Source organism: Otolemur garnettii, unplaced genomic scaffold (genome assembly GCF_000181295.1).
Source record: "Otolemur garnettii isolate 467f Iridium unplaced genomic scaffold, OtoGar3 scaffold00003, whole genome shotgun sequence".
NCBI lineage: Eukaryota > Metazoa > Chordata > Mammalia > Primates > Galagidae > Otolemur > Otolemur garnettii.
In genome coordinates, this window is record NW_003852398.1 from 29368601 (window position 1) to 29385921 (window position 17321).

General features: G+C 40.6%; 1 protein-coding gene across 7 annotated transcripts in view; it reads left to right on the plus strand.

The window, feature by feature from the left end:
• Positions 1-17321, plus strand: part of PPP2R2B (protein phosphatase 2 regulatory subunit Bbeta) — a 495801-nt gene that overhangs the window by 223870 nt on the left and 254610 nt on the right. For 2 of the 7 annotated variants that reach the window (XM_003782073.2, XM_012808948.2), the window contains one exon: positions 1758-1842. The exons of the other annotated variants lie outside the window; for them this stretch is intronic. In XM_003782073.2, the coding sequence (XP_003782121.1) occupies positions 1806-1842 (37 nt within the window). In that variant the 5' untranslated portion in view covers positions 1758-1805. The remainder of the gene's footprint in view (positions 1-1757; positions 1843-17321) is intronic. 7 annotated transcript variants of the gene reach the window in all.

Sequence of the window (17321 nt, forward strand, 5' to 3'; positions counted from 1 at the left end):
AAAGAAAGAAAGAAAGAAAATAGGTGAGAAAGACATTGGATTGATCTCACCAACACCATTCTTATCTCTGGAAACATAATGCAAAGGCACAGAGGCTACCTTTACTGAGGGTTTTCATGTACTATGTGTGGTTTTTGTCTTATTTCCATTTAATTACGTGAGAAGTGAAATCCTTAACAAGAAGATGGGCTTATTACTTAAATCCTGTAACTGTAGTTGCCCATATGTAAAATCAAGACAATAGCAGTAACTGTCTTCTGTTGCTGTTATAAGGATTACGTGAGACCATAGCAGTACAGTGGCTGGTTCAGTCCCTGACACAGATCAAACATTCAATAAGTAGGTGTTCAGTTGTGTTTAGTATTTCTGGAAGACTTGGGTGGTCATAAGTGTTATTTGCATTGAACTATAACCCTCCAAACCCTAGGGTTCAGGGTATGAAAAAATATACTTTGGTTGTTAAGAACACAGATTCTGGAGATGCCTGGGTTTGTATCCTGGCTCCACCACCTGTTAGTCCTTAGGCAAGTTATTGAACCTCTCTAAACCAGAAACCTAATCTATCAGATAAGGATAACAATGCTTAACCTCATAAGATTATTGTCAGTATTAAATACAACAGTACATGGAATATATACTTGGGACAGTCTCTGAAATAATGTTAGGCTGCATTTTCAATAATGTTAGTACAATTATCTATACCTCTTTAAATGTTACATTGAAAGACAGTTCAATAAGTACAATTTTTAAATTATAAATAAAGAATGTAAATAAGTTAAAATACCAACGTTAATCTTTTAATCCAGTATCGGTATTGGCTGGTGGTGATTTGAGCCCTTTTAAATATAATTCTTGGGTTGGAATCTTTATACAGTAGAATCTATAAGTTGCCCACCCAAGAGACTCTAACAAATTGGTCAACATACAGAGGTGGTCAACATAGGCAGTATCCATTGAGTACATGTGGTGCATGTCTGGTCTGTGAAAACTAGGTCAACTTAAGGAGGTGGTCAGCGTAGGGAGGTGGTCAACTATGGATGTTTCCACTATATTTACTCTTTCTTCTTCTACTGCCTTATTCATAGCTTCTCACAGAGTATAACTTCATACCTCTAAACACTTCTAGAGAAGGGAGCCATTTCATATCAGTGAGATCTGTGCATTGCCCATTTCTGAATAATTCCAACTGCATAAAGGTTGTTCTGCACCAGAGCAATCTCTAGATTTCACCTGTTGCTCCAGCCCTATACTGTGATTAACGTCTTACCCAAAGCACTTCGTACCCTATCCATAGACCCCTCTTTAGCCATATGAAGACAGCTCTTCTAACCACTGCCGCCCCTTCAAAACTCCCTAGATGCCATATAGTAGTTGTTTTCAAACTGTAATGTAGATAGAATCACCTGAAGTGTTTCTTAAAGACAAGTTTCCAGGCTTTGTCCCTAAGAGTTTCTGGTAGAATACGTCTGTGACAGGGGCTAAGAGTTTGATTTTCTAGTTCCCCAGGTAATGTTGCTAATTGTCCAGAGCAAATTTGGAAAACCACTGCTCTAGGTCTCCAGAGTCAGAAGAAGGTCTGCTTCTAGTTGAGGAGCTGAAGCACAGCTTGTTGATTATGTCACCTTATCAGCCAGGATCAACCTCACCCAAAGAGACTGATGGGGGTAAGGGGAGTGTGTAAGTGCACCTGTATGTTACCGAAAGTTGAAGCATCACTGCCTCCTGGAGTCTGGATCTGAACCCCATGTTTGTCACAGGAGCCAAGGGAGAACCCAAGACAGAGACTAGTGGCACAATAATGAAGCATGAATTATCCAGATGAAAGCACCTATGGAAATAAAGGTATTAGTATTATTATTTTACCTACTATTCTTGATAAAATAGCAATATGGAAGTGTCGAATAGTTCCAATTGCTTAAAAATTGTTCCATGGAACCCAAATAACTTCAATAACTATGAAGCATATTTTGACTTACCGTTTTAAAAACTAAGAGCACATGTTGACCAAATGTATGCAGTGGTGATAAATTATGGCTGATTATAAAATTGCCAGGAGAGAGTGTTGACTAAACAAGAGTAGAGCTTGCTTTATTGATGCTAGAGAGGTTCATCTGACAGCTAATGAATAAGACAGATACGTTAACTGCTTGAACAAAGAAAAACAGGCTTGAGTCAGAAGGCCAAGGAAAAGACAATATGGACATCTTACTTTGCATATAATGAAGAATGGAGAGTCTCACTAAATGGGTCATTTGCGATGAGAAAATAGATCTAGAAATCACTGTGTAGGAAAAACAGCTTCTCACCTGCCTCAAATATTCTAAAGCCCTCTATTTATAATTCCTAAGTAGTTCCACTAAGTTGTTTTTTTGTTTGTTTGTTTTTTGAGACAGTCTTACTTTGTTGCCCTTGGTAGAGTGCTGTGGCATCAAAGCTCATAGCAACCTCCAACTCTTGTCTTAAGTGATTCTCTTGCCTCAGCCTCCCAAGTAGCTGGGACTACAGGTGCCCACCACAATGCCTGTATATTTTTTTGTTGTAGTTGTCATTATTGTTCGGCAGGTCCAGACTGGATCCGAACCTGCCAGCTCTGGTTTATGTGGCTGGTGCCCTACCCACTGAATTACAGGCACCGAGCCAGTTCCACTAGATTTGGATGAGGTGATATGGAGCCTTCTGCTAGGTTGTGGTGACACTATTTAGCTTTACATCTCCCATAGTTGACTATATTTGGGGGGTCCTGGAAGGTAAAATTTAGTATAAAAGAACTGTGATTTAAGAAGAATGATCAAAATTTCTCCCTTAAGGCAGAATTTGTCACAGAGGTAGACATGAACTCTGAGACAGAGTAAAGAGGAAGATAATCAGAAAAACCCTCCCTTTAATAAAAGAAATGAGGAAGGAAACATTTCCAAATAATTTTTTTTTTTGAGACAGAGTTTCACTCTGTCACTGTGGGGTGGAGTGCCATGGTGTGAGAGCTCACAGCAACCTCAAACTCTTGGGCTCAAGTCATTCTCTTGCCTCTGCCTCCCAAGTAGCTGAGACCACAGGTGCCCAGCATCATTGTTGTTTGGCGGGCCCGGGGCTGGATTCGAACCCACCAGCTCAGGTGTATGTGGCCGGAGCCTTAGCTGCTTGAGCCACAGGCAGCGAGCCTAGGGTTTGTTTTTACATAATACCTTGAATTATCCGTGATCTTGGGTAGAGTTCTTTTCTTCCTTTGCTATAGAAAATTTATCTTTTTCTGTCTGGCCTATTTTAATGAAAGATTTATATCGATTGTAATTCCAGTGTACTTTTGTTCATTCCCACCCACCAAGTAACATTTTCAGTGCATACCAATATAGTATTGATTGAAGGTTCGCGCTTTATTTGGTTTTCCCTTGGTGATGATACCTCATCGAAACTTCAGTGAGATGAAACTGGGTAGATTTTTAATGGACCTCCCTGGAGTTTTCAACTTTTAGGCCCCCTATTCCTCCTTCAGAAGGGAGAGAGAGAGGAAGGAGTGAAACATTTTGTTGTTGCTCATATTTTGCTGACCTGTGCTATGGCCGACTCAAAATTTCCAGAAACACGAAAACTGCAAGTGAGAAAGAGACAGTTCAGAATTTTAAGATCTTGCTGGAAGAAAGAATAGCAGGGACCAGTACGTGCTTTTCACTGTACCCCATCAAATCCAAACATTTCTCAGAAATCCTTTCCAAGTACAAAGAGAATGATGCCCTTTTAAAATTCAAGGGCTTGATGGCTGTATAAGCACTGCACATTACGTGTTCAGTAAGTGTGAAGTCTGAAGGGAAGACGCATGTGCACATGTGTGCTTTAGCAGGATGATAAGGGTTCCCTCAAACTATCATTTTCACAGATTTAGTCACTTTCCTCAAAAATGGAATCCATTAGAATTTGATTAAGATTACCTTGATGAAGAGAGGTTGGTCTTAGGTACCAACATACAGTTAGACAGAAAGTATAAGTTCTAATGTTCAGTAGTTAGCAGCAATGTATATGTAGTTCTAAGTAGCTATAAGTCAGAATTTGAAATGTTCCCAGCACATAGAAATGATAAATTCAAGGTGATGGACACCCCAAATATCCTGACTTGATTTTTTTTTTTTTTTTTGAGACAGAGTTTCACAATGTCACCCTTGGTAGAGTGCTGTGATGTCACAGCTCACAGCAACCTCAAGCTCTTGGGCTTAAGCAATTCTCTTGCCTCAGCCTCCCAAGCAGCTGGGACCACAGGCGCCCACCACAACACCCGGCTATTTTTTGGTTGTAGTTGTTGTTTTAGCAGGTCCAGGTCAGGTTCAAACCTGGCAGCTTCTGTGTATGTGGCCAGCACCGTAACCACTGTGCTATGGGCCCCAAGCTACTTGATCATAATATATTCTGTGCATGTAACTAAATATCCCATTTACCTCATCAATATAGAAAATATTATGTATCAGTTTTTCTTGAATTTATGACATGAGTTTGAGATTATTTAATAACAGTGTTAGGTGTGAAGCCATGTATGGCTCTCCATGACTTCCTTAGTATACCCTGGTAGACCCAATACTTTACTATATGGCAATAGATTGGTGTAAAAAGAGGCTGACACCCATTCTTTAACTTGTTAAGTATCTACTGAGCACTCGGTATGTACAGCACTGGGCATGCACAGGTGTGGTCCACAGACCTATCTCTTCTGCTAATGAACTTGTGGTCTAGTAGGGTACATAGGACAGTGGGCAATTCCAATGTAGAATGAGAAGTTCAGTGATGCAGGCCAGGCACTGAGAAATGATGTGGGAGGGCTCAGAGGAGGGCTCATGACGGAGGAGGTGGCTAAGCTGAGACCTAACGAGGGGGAGGGATTCAAGTGAAAGGGATAAGAATGAAAAATGTTCCAGGCTGGGAGAAGGGTATGCTCAGGAGATACTGAGTTGGTGGTACTCAGTGATTTAGTAGCTGGGTACTTCAGGAAAGTCTTGGATACTTAGTTTCCTTAAATTTCTGTGGGAGATGGTGATGAGTAGTTACCACTGGTCCTGCTTCTAATGGTGCTACTGGTAAAGAAAGAAAGAAACAATAACAATTAATATTTACTGAGAACTTAGTTTGTGCCAGGTAGTATATACTAAGTGCTTTATGTGCCTTAATTATCTATCAGGTATTTGCAAGCACCTTGGGAGGGAGGTGCCTTCATCATCCGTTTTGGACAAGGGCAAACCAAAGCTCAGGGATGTTAGATAAGTTGCTCAAGGTCCCCCAGCTGTTAGTAGAAAAGCCAGGAATGAAAACAGACAAGATAACTTACAGCCTGGATCTCTCACCATTACTATACTATTCATAATCTAATTTTTTCATAAAACTGTTATAAAGATAAGCAAGATAATTTATTTGAAAGCTTTTTTTTAAATTTTTTTAATTTTTTTATTTTTATTTATTTATTTATTTTATTGAATGGTAACTATGTACATTAATGCACTTCTGGGGTACAGTGTGGGGTTTTCACATGCAATCTGAAATACTTCCATCAAACTGCTCAACACAGCCTTCATGTCATTTTCTCAGTTATTGCTTTAAAACGTTCACATTCTACTCTTAGAAAGATTCACCTGTACCCAAGATAAACCTCAGAAGTGATCCCTCCAAACCTCCCCTCCCTCCACCCATTCCCTCCTCCCTTCTCCCTCATTTGAAAGCTTTTAAACTGCATTGAACCCCATACTGTCTTCATGTATATTAAACAGAGGTGTGAATCGTGTGTTTGGTAGCTAGCCCAGAAGAGAAAGTAAAGATGGTTGCGTGATGTCTGGGCTGCTCTCATTTGCCTTGTTAGCAACTCCTTGTATTCTATGACCTCAACACCTTAGAAGTCAGAAGTGGCATTACCTGGAGGACTTTTTTTTTTTTTTTGATAGTCTCAAGCTGTCACTGGGTAGAGTGCCATGGTGTCATAGCTCACAGCAACCTCCAACTCGGACTCAAGTGATCCTCTTGCTTCAGTTTTTCAATTTTTAGTAGAGATGGGGTCTTGCTTTTGCTCAGGCTGGTCTTGAACTCATGAGTTCAAGCAATCCACCCACCTTGGCCTCCTGGAGTGCTAGGATTCCCTGGAGGACATTTTTAAGCAACAGAACATTAGATGAGATGGACCATGGATTTGCTTCCAAATGGCAATTGCTATGTTAGAACGTCCTCACGCATTCCTGAGATTGTTAATCTCCTTTAATTTCCACGTGCCCTTCTGTGACTGTACACCAAGAAATGAAATGGAGGCTTGGCAATTACCTAGTTTTTTTTTTTAAAGAATCTTGCATTCTAATGTGGATAATCCAAAGCCCCAATAACACCTTTTAAAATTCGGGGTTGCCCAGTTGACCTGTGTATACGTATTCTCTGCTCTGCCTCTACTTTCTTGCCCCATAGACTCTTTTCCTGGCATTTCTATACTTCTGATACTCCCCAATGTGTTCCCTGCACTTGTCTGGACCATAATCAGACACTGCATTGTGAATTTAGGGTTCTCTGTACCAGTGTCACATAAGCAGGTCTGTGTGGCTGACCGCCATGTCAGCAGTCATCCGATGTTATTGAGAGTGTTTGAAGAGAGGTGGTTGCACAGTCTTTAGGCATGAAGAGCGAGTCTCCACTACACAGGGAAAAGACTGGTTCTACAGTAGGCCAACAATAATTAACCACCATAATGAATTCTTCTGCAGCATAATTCAATTGCAGAGAATAAATGTTAATTTGTTTAAGTCCCGCTTGAGGCCCGATAAGGGAGCTTTTTCCTTTGGAAGCTTGACTGAGCTGGTGTGAAAGGCAAGACTATGATTCAGATACACCAGTGAAATGCAAACAGTCTGTGTATTAATGGTCACTAATGACATGTAATCAAGCTATGATTTGTTAGGCTAAAAACAAAGGCACAATTAGTTTATTTGTTCAGGAGTGTAAACAGAAGAATTTGTCAATCTGCAGATTGTTCTTCCCCCTTAGAGACAGTAGGCTGACACATCAGTCTTGATATGTGGCATTTGGGGCTGCCCTATCTGTTCCTGAGATTCCCCTGCTTCTCTCATAAGCCTATAGCCTTCATCAAAAGAAGATAAGCAGGATACTGTCCCGGGTGCTCTTTCTCTGTGGCTTTCTCTTTGTTAACGAGCCACTTCCATTTTAATTCTTCCCTTCCAGCTTCTCTCTGATCTCATGCTTCAACTGGCTAATTTTCTCAAAGCACCACCATTCAGTCAGCAAGCATTTGACACGTAATTATTGAAGACCAGTTGTGCTCCAAACACTATCCTAGACCTCAAGGTTTATAATGGTTATCAAGAGAATCATGATTCAATTTGCAAAATTTGCAGTTTCTCCATTGGTGTCTTAAGATTTTCGTGCCACCAGCTATGCCTTGTTTTACTGATCCCTAAAACCAAGTGAAAAATCTCTTGGCGTGAAACAGATGCTTTGTCGAGGTATGTGTCCTAGAGAGCAAGGCACTTTGATGTTTTCAGGTGCATCAAAACTGCCAATAGGAAATTTTGAGGGGTTTTAGTGACTCCTTAGAAAAACTATACATTGTGTTTTGCCCTCTTACATGTTCACTTTCTTAAATCAATTTAAATCCTTATAGGAAATGATGATATTAAAATATAAAATCCTTTAATCCTTCATCAAGTGAAAAGACTGTGATCTCTGTGGTATCCTGGTGCCCTAATGATGCAGGTAGTTTGGGGGAGGCGTTTGGGACACTTAGAATCGTTACAATGAGAATGGTCTCACTCATATAGAATAGGGTTCTTTCCTGGTTAGCACTCACAGCAATCAATAGTATTTCATTTACTTGTTGGTGTGTTGACTAGCCCTTCTCCTTGAAGGTTAAGCATGTTGCTTTTCTTACCTGGTGTGTATCACAGGCTCTAAAACAGTCCCCAGAATGTAATAAATATCCTGCATAAATATTTGTTGAATGTTGAATGAAACCTGAGCCCATCGGTTACAGCTTGAAAGCCAAAAGTAGCATTTGGGACGTTGTGAGGTAAAGTGACTAAAAGCAAACAGCTCTTAAAGGATTGGACTAGTAGAGGATCAACACTAGGGCTGACCTCTTCTGGATGGGATTTTTTTCACGTTCCCTTACGTACACATTCATGTAATATTTATTTCAACACATTACTGACCCACGTGACAAAAAGGACCTCATGTTTATTTGGAAAAGACCAGAGCCTAGCAGTAATATTTCTTGTCCTCATCCCTAGAGTGACCCGTGAAATGTCTCATATGAGATGACATATTCTTCAGAATCTAAAGAGGGACTTTAAAGCTAGGAAAATTTTGACAATAGTATGGATGAGTGGTATGGCCATTTTTCATTCCTTTATTTCATAGGTATATTGGGTACTTAGGTGCCAAGGATGGGACCACGTGCCAGGAATATGGAGTGATAAGGCCCTCTGGGGAGTGAAGAATAATACAGATAAATGTACAATTGCGACTGTGGCAAGCACTCTCAAGGAAGAGTTAGTGATGCTCTGTGAGTGTGTAATAAGAGGATTATTGGACCCAGACAGGGAAAGTTTCCTGGTGACAGAATTACTGGATCCTGCCATAATAGGAGTTAGCTATGTTGGAGAGGAGATAGGAGGGTGACGTGGGCAGAGAGGGCCTTCGAGTAGCAGTAGGAGCAAAAAGAGAAGATGTCAAAAGAAGGGAAAGGTGGCCAGGGTGGAGGTCAGACAGAAGCCATACCTTGCAGAGCCTTGAAGAAAGTGTACGAGCCCTTTTTGTTTTGTATCCTAGGAGTGAAACTGTTGGCAGGTTTAAATGTGGGGAAGAAGGGAGGGCAGTGACCAATTTGTTTTTCTAAAGATGTCATTCTGGCTGCAGTGCAAACAATAGATCAGAAAGGATCTGGAATAGATTTAAGGAGACAAGGGATTTATTCACATGAACTGACACAGAATGTACATAATAAATGCCCATGTGGAGCAGTCCCCGTATAAAATGCATACCCTTGCAGGAGATTTGCGATGCACTGCTCTGGCGCATGGTGCAGCCCTTTGCAGACTTCCGCTGTGTGGTGTGGGTGCGCACGCGCCCCGACGTAGATTAGCATCATTAGTGCCGAGCACAGAGTCAGAGCCCCCCTCCCCTCCCAGCTGATGCATCAGTTTAGCCCCTTCCCTTTGCTCTTTGCCCTCAGTCTACACAGGCTGCTCTGGGGGCTTATTTTCCTTCCCAGAGGTGTGAGATTGGTTTTCCTACTGCGCTATTAGGGGGATCCTCCACTCAGCGCCTCATCTGCCACGGCTTTGTGCCTGTTTGTCAGGAACTCCGGGAATGTATTAAGACATAATACGGAGCAGAGGCTCTGTTTTGACAATGATTATGCCTATTATCTATTTTAATAAATGTAAATTGCTGTGGAGAAACAAACCATTTTATGCCACTTGAATCCTTTTCAGGGAAGCCCAAATCCTTTTTGCGTGGCTGGGATGTATTACTGTCATTTTCCCTTCACTGCGTTGATAAAAACACTTAAATCAGACCTTTGTTAGTGCACCCTCTTATACCTTTGCCCTAATAAATTGTTGTGATTTTAGTCATTGAAATCCATATTTTAGAACATTTGCAAATGTATCTGTAGTCTTTTCCACAATTGAGATTATAGGGGAAAATCAACAGCAAATCCACATGTGTGGCATATGTACCTGGCACTATATTTGGGATATGGCAGTGACGAAGGCACTAATTCTGCCTTGAAGAAGCTTGTAGTCATTTCTCACTGCTGGAGTGGGAATTTACCAACAAGCAAAGAGAAGACATTAGACTGTTCCAGGCAGTAATGAAGTAGAATTGGAGACATCAGTAAGAACTTATGCTTAACTTTATGTAGATACAGACAATCCCATAGAGAAATATTTATGTGGATAGACACAGGATTGCGTACACACAGATATTTCTTTCTGTGTCAGCTGAGAAGACTTAAAAGAAATGATACCCCAGTAGCAATTAGCAACCAGATCTTGATTTCTAAAACTATTCAGTAAAAGAAGACTTGAATGTCTGATGCTACCACTGGGGAAGGAAATATATGAGTCTGGAGGCTCTTACGGAGCCAGAAAGTAAGGACTTACTAAAACAGAAACAAAACTGTACATTGATGGGGGCAAGTTAAAGGGACATAACGACCAACTGAAAGTGTCCCCAACGTCCAGTGTGGAACATTTGAACAACAAAATAAAATGGTATTGGACTATAAAAAGTATAAAATAAGTATCCATGAATCAATAATAAGTAAATGATTGAATACATTAATAAATGGAAGAGAAAGAGAAAAATCTCCTGTGCAGAAAAACTCTGAATAAATCATGAAGATAACATACCCTCAAGGAGCACAGCAAGCAGCCGCAGCTCTCTATACGTTAAGTGTGCGCTAAACATAATGACTTCTTTTAAAAAGTACAGAGCATAATATTGGGGAGGGGGAGTAACTTTGCAGTGAAGAAACCTGACAGACACTTGCTCAGCCAGGTGGTCAAGGCCAACATAAACACAAACCTTGTTGTTAGGACGACGCTAGATTAAGATGATGCAAAGAAAATGCCACTTTTCCTCTGTGGTCTTCAATCATCAGAAGACCGTTAGCCAAATCCCAAGAGAGAGGCATCCTACAATGCACCTGAGGCCTGAGTGGTCTTCCTTAAAACTCTCAAGATCATCAAGGGTTAAGGAAATTCTGCTCAGCACTCATAGCTCAGTGGGTAGGGTGCCGGCCACATGCCCTAGGGCTGGTGGGTTTGAGCCAGGCCTAGGCCTGCTAAACAACAATGACTGAACAACAATGACAACAACAAAAATAGCCGGGTGTTGTGGCAGGCACCTGTGTTCCCAGCTACCTGGGAGGCTGAGGCAAGAGAATCACTTAAGCCCAAGAGTTTGAGGTTGCTGTGAGCTGTGATGCCACAGCATTCTACTGAGGGTGACATAGTCAGACTCTATCTGAAAAAAAAAAAAAAGTCTGAGAACTGCCATAGCCAACAGGGCCCTCCTAAGGAGACAAGACAACTAAATGTGTAATGTATTATCTTAGATTCCTAGGTGGGATCCTGGAATAGAAAAAGGAGATTAGAAGACTAAGGAAATATGAATAAACTATTTAATGTAGTTAATAATAACAGACCAATGTGGGTCCACTAGTTATACAAGCCTACCACACTAACGTAAGATGTTCATAAGAGGAGAAACTCTGCAAGAAGTATGTAACAGTTCTCTGTACTGTCTGTTCAATTTCTCTGTCAATCTAAAACTATTTTTTAAAAATAAAATACATTAATAAGGTAAAACAAAATTAAGGGAATCTGGTAAGTTAGGCAATTTTAATAAAGTATAATGACAGGAGCAAGTGTACAGTTATTGGAAGAAATATAATAGGCATCTAACTGGTCTTTTAAATCCTGATTTGAACAGTTTGGGCAGGTTACTTAACCTCTCTGAGTTTCTCTTTCCTCATGTCTTCAATGGTGATCAGACCTCCCACAAGTCAACATAGGCTGTGCAGTGAAACCACAAGAGCTCAAACTCAACCTCCAACTGTGGGGCTGGGTGACTGACTAACTCCATCTTGGCTTCAATTTCCTGTTAGTAAGTAGGATACTAACAATACCTGCCTCAGGGAATAGTCCTGAGAATAATGTATATGAAGTGCTCAGATAAATAGAAACTTCAGCTGCTCTTGACTACTTCTCACAGCTATGTGGTGAGGATTCAAAGGGAGGATCATGGAGAGGACTCCGCACATATTTAAGGTTCAGCACGTGGCTTGTGCAAAGGCCCCGTGGTGGCAAAGAAAGGTTCCTGGAGGCCAGAGGATGGCTTCCCTTGAGTCCTAAGTACCAGACACAATGGGCTTCTCTAGCCCCAAATTGAGAATTGAGTAGAAGTTGACCAGATAAAAAGAGGATGACTGTTGTGGGTTCTGGAAAGTTGAAAGAGGAAGCACCCCTTTCTTTACAGGACTACAAGGAGTTCAAAATGGCTGGAGCAAGGGCCTGGGGGAGGGGACAAGATAGCAAAGAGAGGGAAGTAGGGCCATGTTAATGTCAGGAACTGAAGGCGGGACTTCATCCTGGGGTCAATGGATAACTATAGACAAGTTCTAAACATGGAGACAACATATAAGACTGTTACTCCAGAGAGATTACTCTGGTTATTGTTGAAAATGATTCAGTAGCACAAAAAATTGGGGAAGGGATAGATCAACCAAGGTCTAAGACCTTTAGGCTTATGGCATGTAGAAAGGATGAAGTGAGTGTGGATGAAGATTGGTGAAGGAAGGGAGGTCGTTGGGCAAAACCAGATCTTATGGGACTTTGTAAGTCTTGGTAAGGAGTTGGGCCCTTATTCTAAGTGCTCTGAATCTAAAGGATTTTAGAGGCAAGGATGTGATGAAGAAGACTGCCTTAACCTCAGGTTATTGTAATTTAAAGGTAAAAATTTGATAAAGTGAAAGTTGGAGAAAGTGCGTTCTTCATACTTCACAAGGTTGTTAAAGAGAGAAAGACAGAATAAGGTAGTGAAAGTTCTGGAAAGATAATCTCATGATCTATAGATGCAAAGTACTGAAAAGAAAAAAAACAAAGGTAAAGTGCTTGGCTGAGCTGCTCTTCATGAAGAAATTAAACACTTTCAGTGTTCAGGGTACTTTCTGAATGGAGTCTCAAATTTGTTTCCGAAAATTAAGTTGCACAGAATGGAGCAAGGCATGTAGGTCTCCTGCCCTATCTGTGGTTTCTAGTTTTCATTATATGTGTGGTTGGCTATTTCTGAAACGAACGCTCACAGATGCACAGTGACATCTTGCTGGCAGGGATGGGAGAGCGCGGCTCTTGCTGACAATTTCTGTGTGTGAAGAAAGATCCAAGGAGGCTGGATGAAACAGTGACCTTTTATTTGCTTGGCATTTTGAAACATATCAGTATATTTGAAATCATATATCTCTTGGTCATGATTACTCTGTAAGGTAGATAAAGAAAGCAAGACCATCCCAATGTGCGTTTGTGGACAAAATGGACAATGAGGTTATATCTTCTAACTTGTGCTTTTTTTCTTTTGTGTGAGAGAATGCCAGTGACTTTCTGATCCTACACTTTTCTTTTACAAGTCTCCTCTTTTCTTTTCTTTATTTTGAGTCAGGGTCTTATTCTCTCTCCCTATAGTGCAGTGGCATCTTCAGACCTCACTGCAATCTCAAATTACTGGCCTCAAGCAATCCTCCTGCCTCAGCCTCCTGAGTAGCTGGGACTATGGGTCTGCACCACCACACCCAACTAATTTTTCATTGTTTTAGAGAGACAGGGTCTCACTCTTGCTCAGGCTGGTCTCAAACTCCTGGTCGAAAGCAATCATTTCACCTTGGCCTCCCAAAGTGCTAGGATTACAGGTGTGAGCCACCACACCTGACCATAAGTCCCCTCTTTTAGGAATATATAAAATAAGGCCTGTGCTCACTGGGGATACATTTCCCCTTGGGAGTCTTTGAAACCTAATCTCCTGACCTCTATCAACTCCTGAGCAAAGAGAGGGAAGGGCTGTTTTATATCACCCCTACTCCTAAAGCGATTTGATTGTAAGCTCCAAAGCAGCTGGGTGTATGTGCTTCTTATACAGTGCTCAGTAGACTACAAAGTGTCATTAGATAATAAATAAAAAAGGATGGAATCAAGATCCAACATGATCATTATTCATGGAGCCTGACACTGCTGATTTTTAAGCATCAAAATCAAAAAAATGTCTACATTTAAAAATTATTTTAATAAAACTTACTAATTAAGAGCATAAGATCCAAATTTTCCAAGTGTTATTATTTGGTTATTATTAACAGATAAGTCACACGGAATTTTTTTTTTCAAGTGTGGTTTTTTTGTTTTCTTCCTTGAATTATAGCTGGAGTGTAGTTACTTGGAAATGCTATAAAGAGAAAAATCAACCCTGGTAGATTTAGAACACAGGTTCTTAAACTTTTAGACAGGGAGTATAGGGATGCGGAGGAGTAGTGGAACCCTTTGGGAGTTTGATAAAAGCTGTGGATTTTGTCTATAGAGGGGAAGAATGCTGAGAGAGCTGTAACCATACAATAGGCTGTATAATTTTAGAGTGATCATAAATTCCCATGAAGTTCATCTCTTAGTGGCTGATCAAGCACTTGAGATTGAAGAAGGCTGGGTGAACAAACGTGCAGAACTTCACTGAAGATATGTGTACAGTACTTTATGGGAGGAGGTTGTGTTCCGTGCCCAGAATGGAGCATGGTGGTTCCGACTTCACCATGATATGACCAGGGAACATGACTGTAGCCCTGTCTCAGAGACTCAACTCTGAAGCTTGCCCAGCTCACACACAATTTAGAATTTTAAAAGCTTTCTGACATCAGACCTCTTTATTACTAGTCTGATCCGATTCCATTTCTGGGTAGTAAGGACAGCACAGCTGCCTGAGTCATGGTTACCTTTTGCCCATAGGGAAATTTGAGAGGTAAGGAATGGGGAACTTTCACAGACAGAAAATGTATATAGTGCATTTATTCTGAGCCTTTCTTTCTCTTTTTATTTCTTTCTCTTTTCTGTTTTTCCTTCTTTCTTCTGTGTGTATTGGGAGGAGGGGTAGAACTAGTTGGACTGAATATCTCCTTGAAAAACTCTGCAGAATATAAAAATCAATTACCTTTTACCCGAGAGTAGTTAATACTGCTTTTTGGATGAGAAGGAACCCAGGTACAATTTGTGCTAGTGAATAATGAAGGAGTTTGGAGAAAACTATATATTATACTTTCAGAAAGAGAAGGCATTATTGCTGCTGGCCTCTACTTTGAGTTCTTGCTTATTTGATCTTTATGCATAGAGAGAATAGAAGAACCTTTTGAACCTTCAAAAGCCTCAGCTCAAATCCCATTTTTTTTCCTTCAAAAGCTTCCTTGACTTGTTATCTTTTCTGGATCCCTACCTTAGGGATACTTATAATATAGCACTTTGGCCACTATTGTTTAGTTCAAGTTTATCTTGTTCCTTCTCCTGGTTTAGCCTCCCTGAGGGCAGACATTGTATCTCCCCCACTAAAGAGTAAGCTCCAGTAGAGCAGGGATACATTTGTTTCTTTTATTACCCTAATCCCACAACAAGATGTCTGACACATTACAGGCAATGAATAGATTATTTTAAATGAGGTGTTCTGATACTTCAGCATCATTTATAGATCTGAATTCCATGTTGCACTGGGGGGCAATTGAACATCAATTTGTTTTTGTTTTGCATGAAAACTAATTGGAGACAGAATAGGACTATTCAAAAAGTTAGCATCTAAGAATGATTTTTGAAGTCTGGCTGTCATGACTGATGGACCTCAAGAAACATTTAGGGTATTCTAGGAGTGTCTAGGTTTATAGAACTGTTGGTTTTATTTCTGGTTATATACTAGAGCTGTGCTTTTCAATCACAAATTGACTCAAAGGAGAGATTCATTTGGTTATTCTGAATACAAGGGAAAGAAACTAAGACTTGTTAAGCAACTACTGTATGCTATGCAATGGGCTTTATCATTTTACATGTCAGCTCATTTAGTTATCATAAGAGCCACCTGCCAAATGATAAGGCATTTTTTTTTTCTTTTAGGCATAAACAGATTCTGAGATGTGACTAACTTACTTGGACTGTAAGCTCTACGAGGACAAAGTGCCTGGCACAGAGGAATCGTTCAATTAAGTGCTTGTTAAGTGTATCCAGGGGTACTCAATCAGGCAGAAACTGGGCAAGCCTGAGTTTGAACCCAGAGCTCTTAGAACTTGAAGAAGCCCATTCTTTTTTGATTACTGCCTCTCTGAATATAAAGTCTTGGCCGGGCACAATTGCTCATCATGACTGTGACCTCAGCACTCTGGGAGGCCAAGGCATGTGGATTGCCTGAGCTCAGGAGTTTGAGACCAGTCTGAGCAAAGTGAGACCCTGTCTCTACTAAAAATAGAAACTAGCTCAGAGTTGAGTGGGCACCTGTAAGTTCTAGCTACTTGGGAGGCTGAGGCAGGAGAATCACTTGAGTCCAAGAGTCTGAGGTTGCTGTGAGCTATGATGCCATGGCACTCAACCCCAGGGTGAATAAGACTCTGTCTCTAAAATAAACAAATAAATAAATAAACAAACAGAAACTCTTATAGAAAAAAACAAATTAACATTACTAACTTTTCATTTTAGCTTAGCAACACAAGACTCAAGTTTTTATTTAATTTAATTTTATTTATTTTTTGCAGTTTTGGCCGAGCCAGGCTGGAACCCGCCACTCTTGGTATATGGGGCCAGTGCCCTATTCCTTGAGCCACAGGCACTGCCCAAGGCTCAAGTTTTTAAACATTTAGCCCTGCATATCATTTTCCGCCGCCTGTACTATTTGCCCGAAGATGATGTCAACAATAAACTTGCCATCCTGGCAACAACTCTGAACAGTTGTGTCAGAACATGTTCTTCTTGATACCCTGAGGAAGTAAAAATAAATGTTTGGAAAGAAAGACAAATAGAGGTGCGGAAAATAATATTTGCATTCTATTCTCTCCCTACCCCACCCCCAGAAAGCAGGGTGGGTGCAGGTGGCTATCCAAACAGCCAAGAAGTTAGCAAGTTTAAGATGTTTCATGTTTTTATCATTCCAATTTATAGACTTGTTTTTAATGTAAACCTGGTTCTCTAAGTTGATGGTGATTATTTAGTAAGGTCCACAGATTTATGTAAAAATGAAAACATATTAAATTTTACAGGGACAAGCTCTGGTTCTTCAACTTATATCCCAGCAGACACAAATGCATGATTTGATATACATTTTAGGGCTCAGTTTGAATCTATGCTTTTTTTATGGTCTTGAGTGTTGTGTAGGTGATGCTGTCACTACCACTGGCTCAACCAGACTAGACATGTGATATCTGCAGGAAGAATAGTATTCAAAATTAGAATTAGCCCCTAATTGGGAGTTAGAGGGAGGCAGGCTGGAGATCAGCACATGGGTGTGGATGAATATTCTGTGTTTGTTCTATCAAAGAGTAGAAGGGGCTGTCTTGGGAAATGGTCTTCTCACAGGGAACACGGACGCTGCTGAACTGTTTAAGAGGCTGTAGTGGGGATGGTTGGGCTGCACCTCTAATGCTCCTCTTATTAGTTTCCCTTCTCACATCCCAAAATGCCCTTTGCCTGGGGAAGCTAGTATTATCAAGGGATAGTATTTAAGGATCTGTTTGTGATTTCTTAGACGAGTTAGTATTTATTAGGCATGGATCTGTTAGCATATGGACA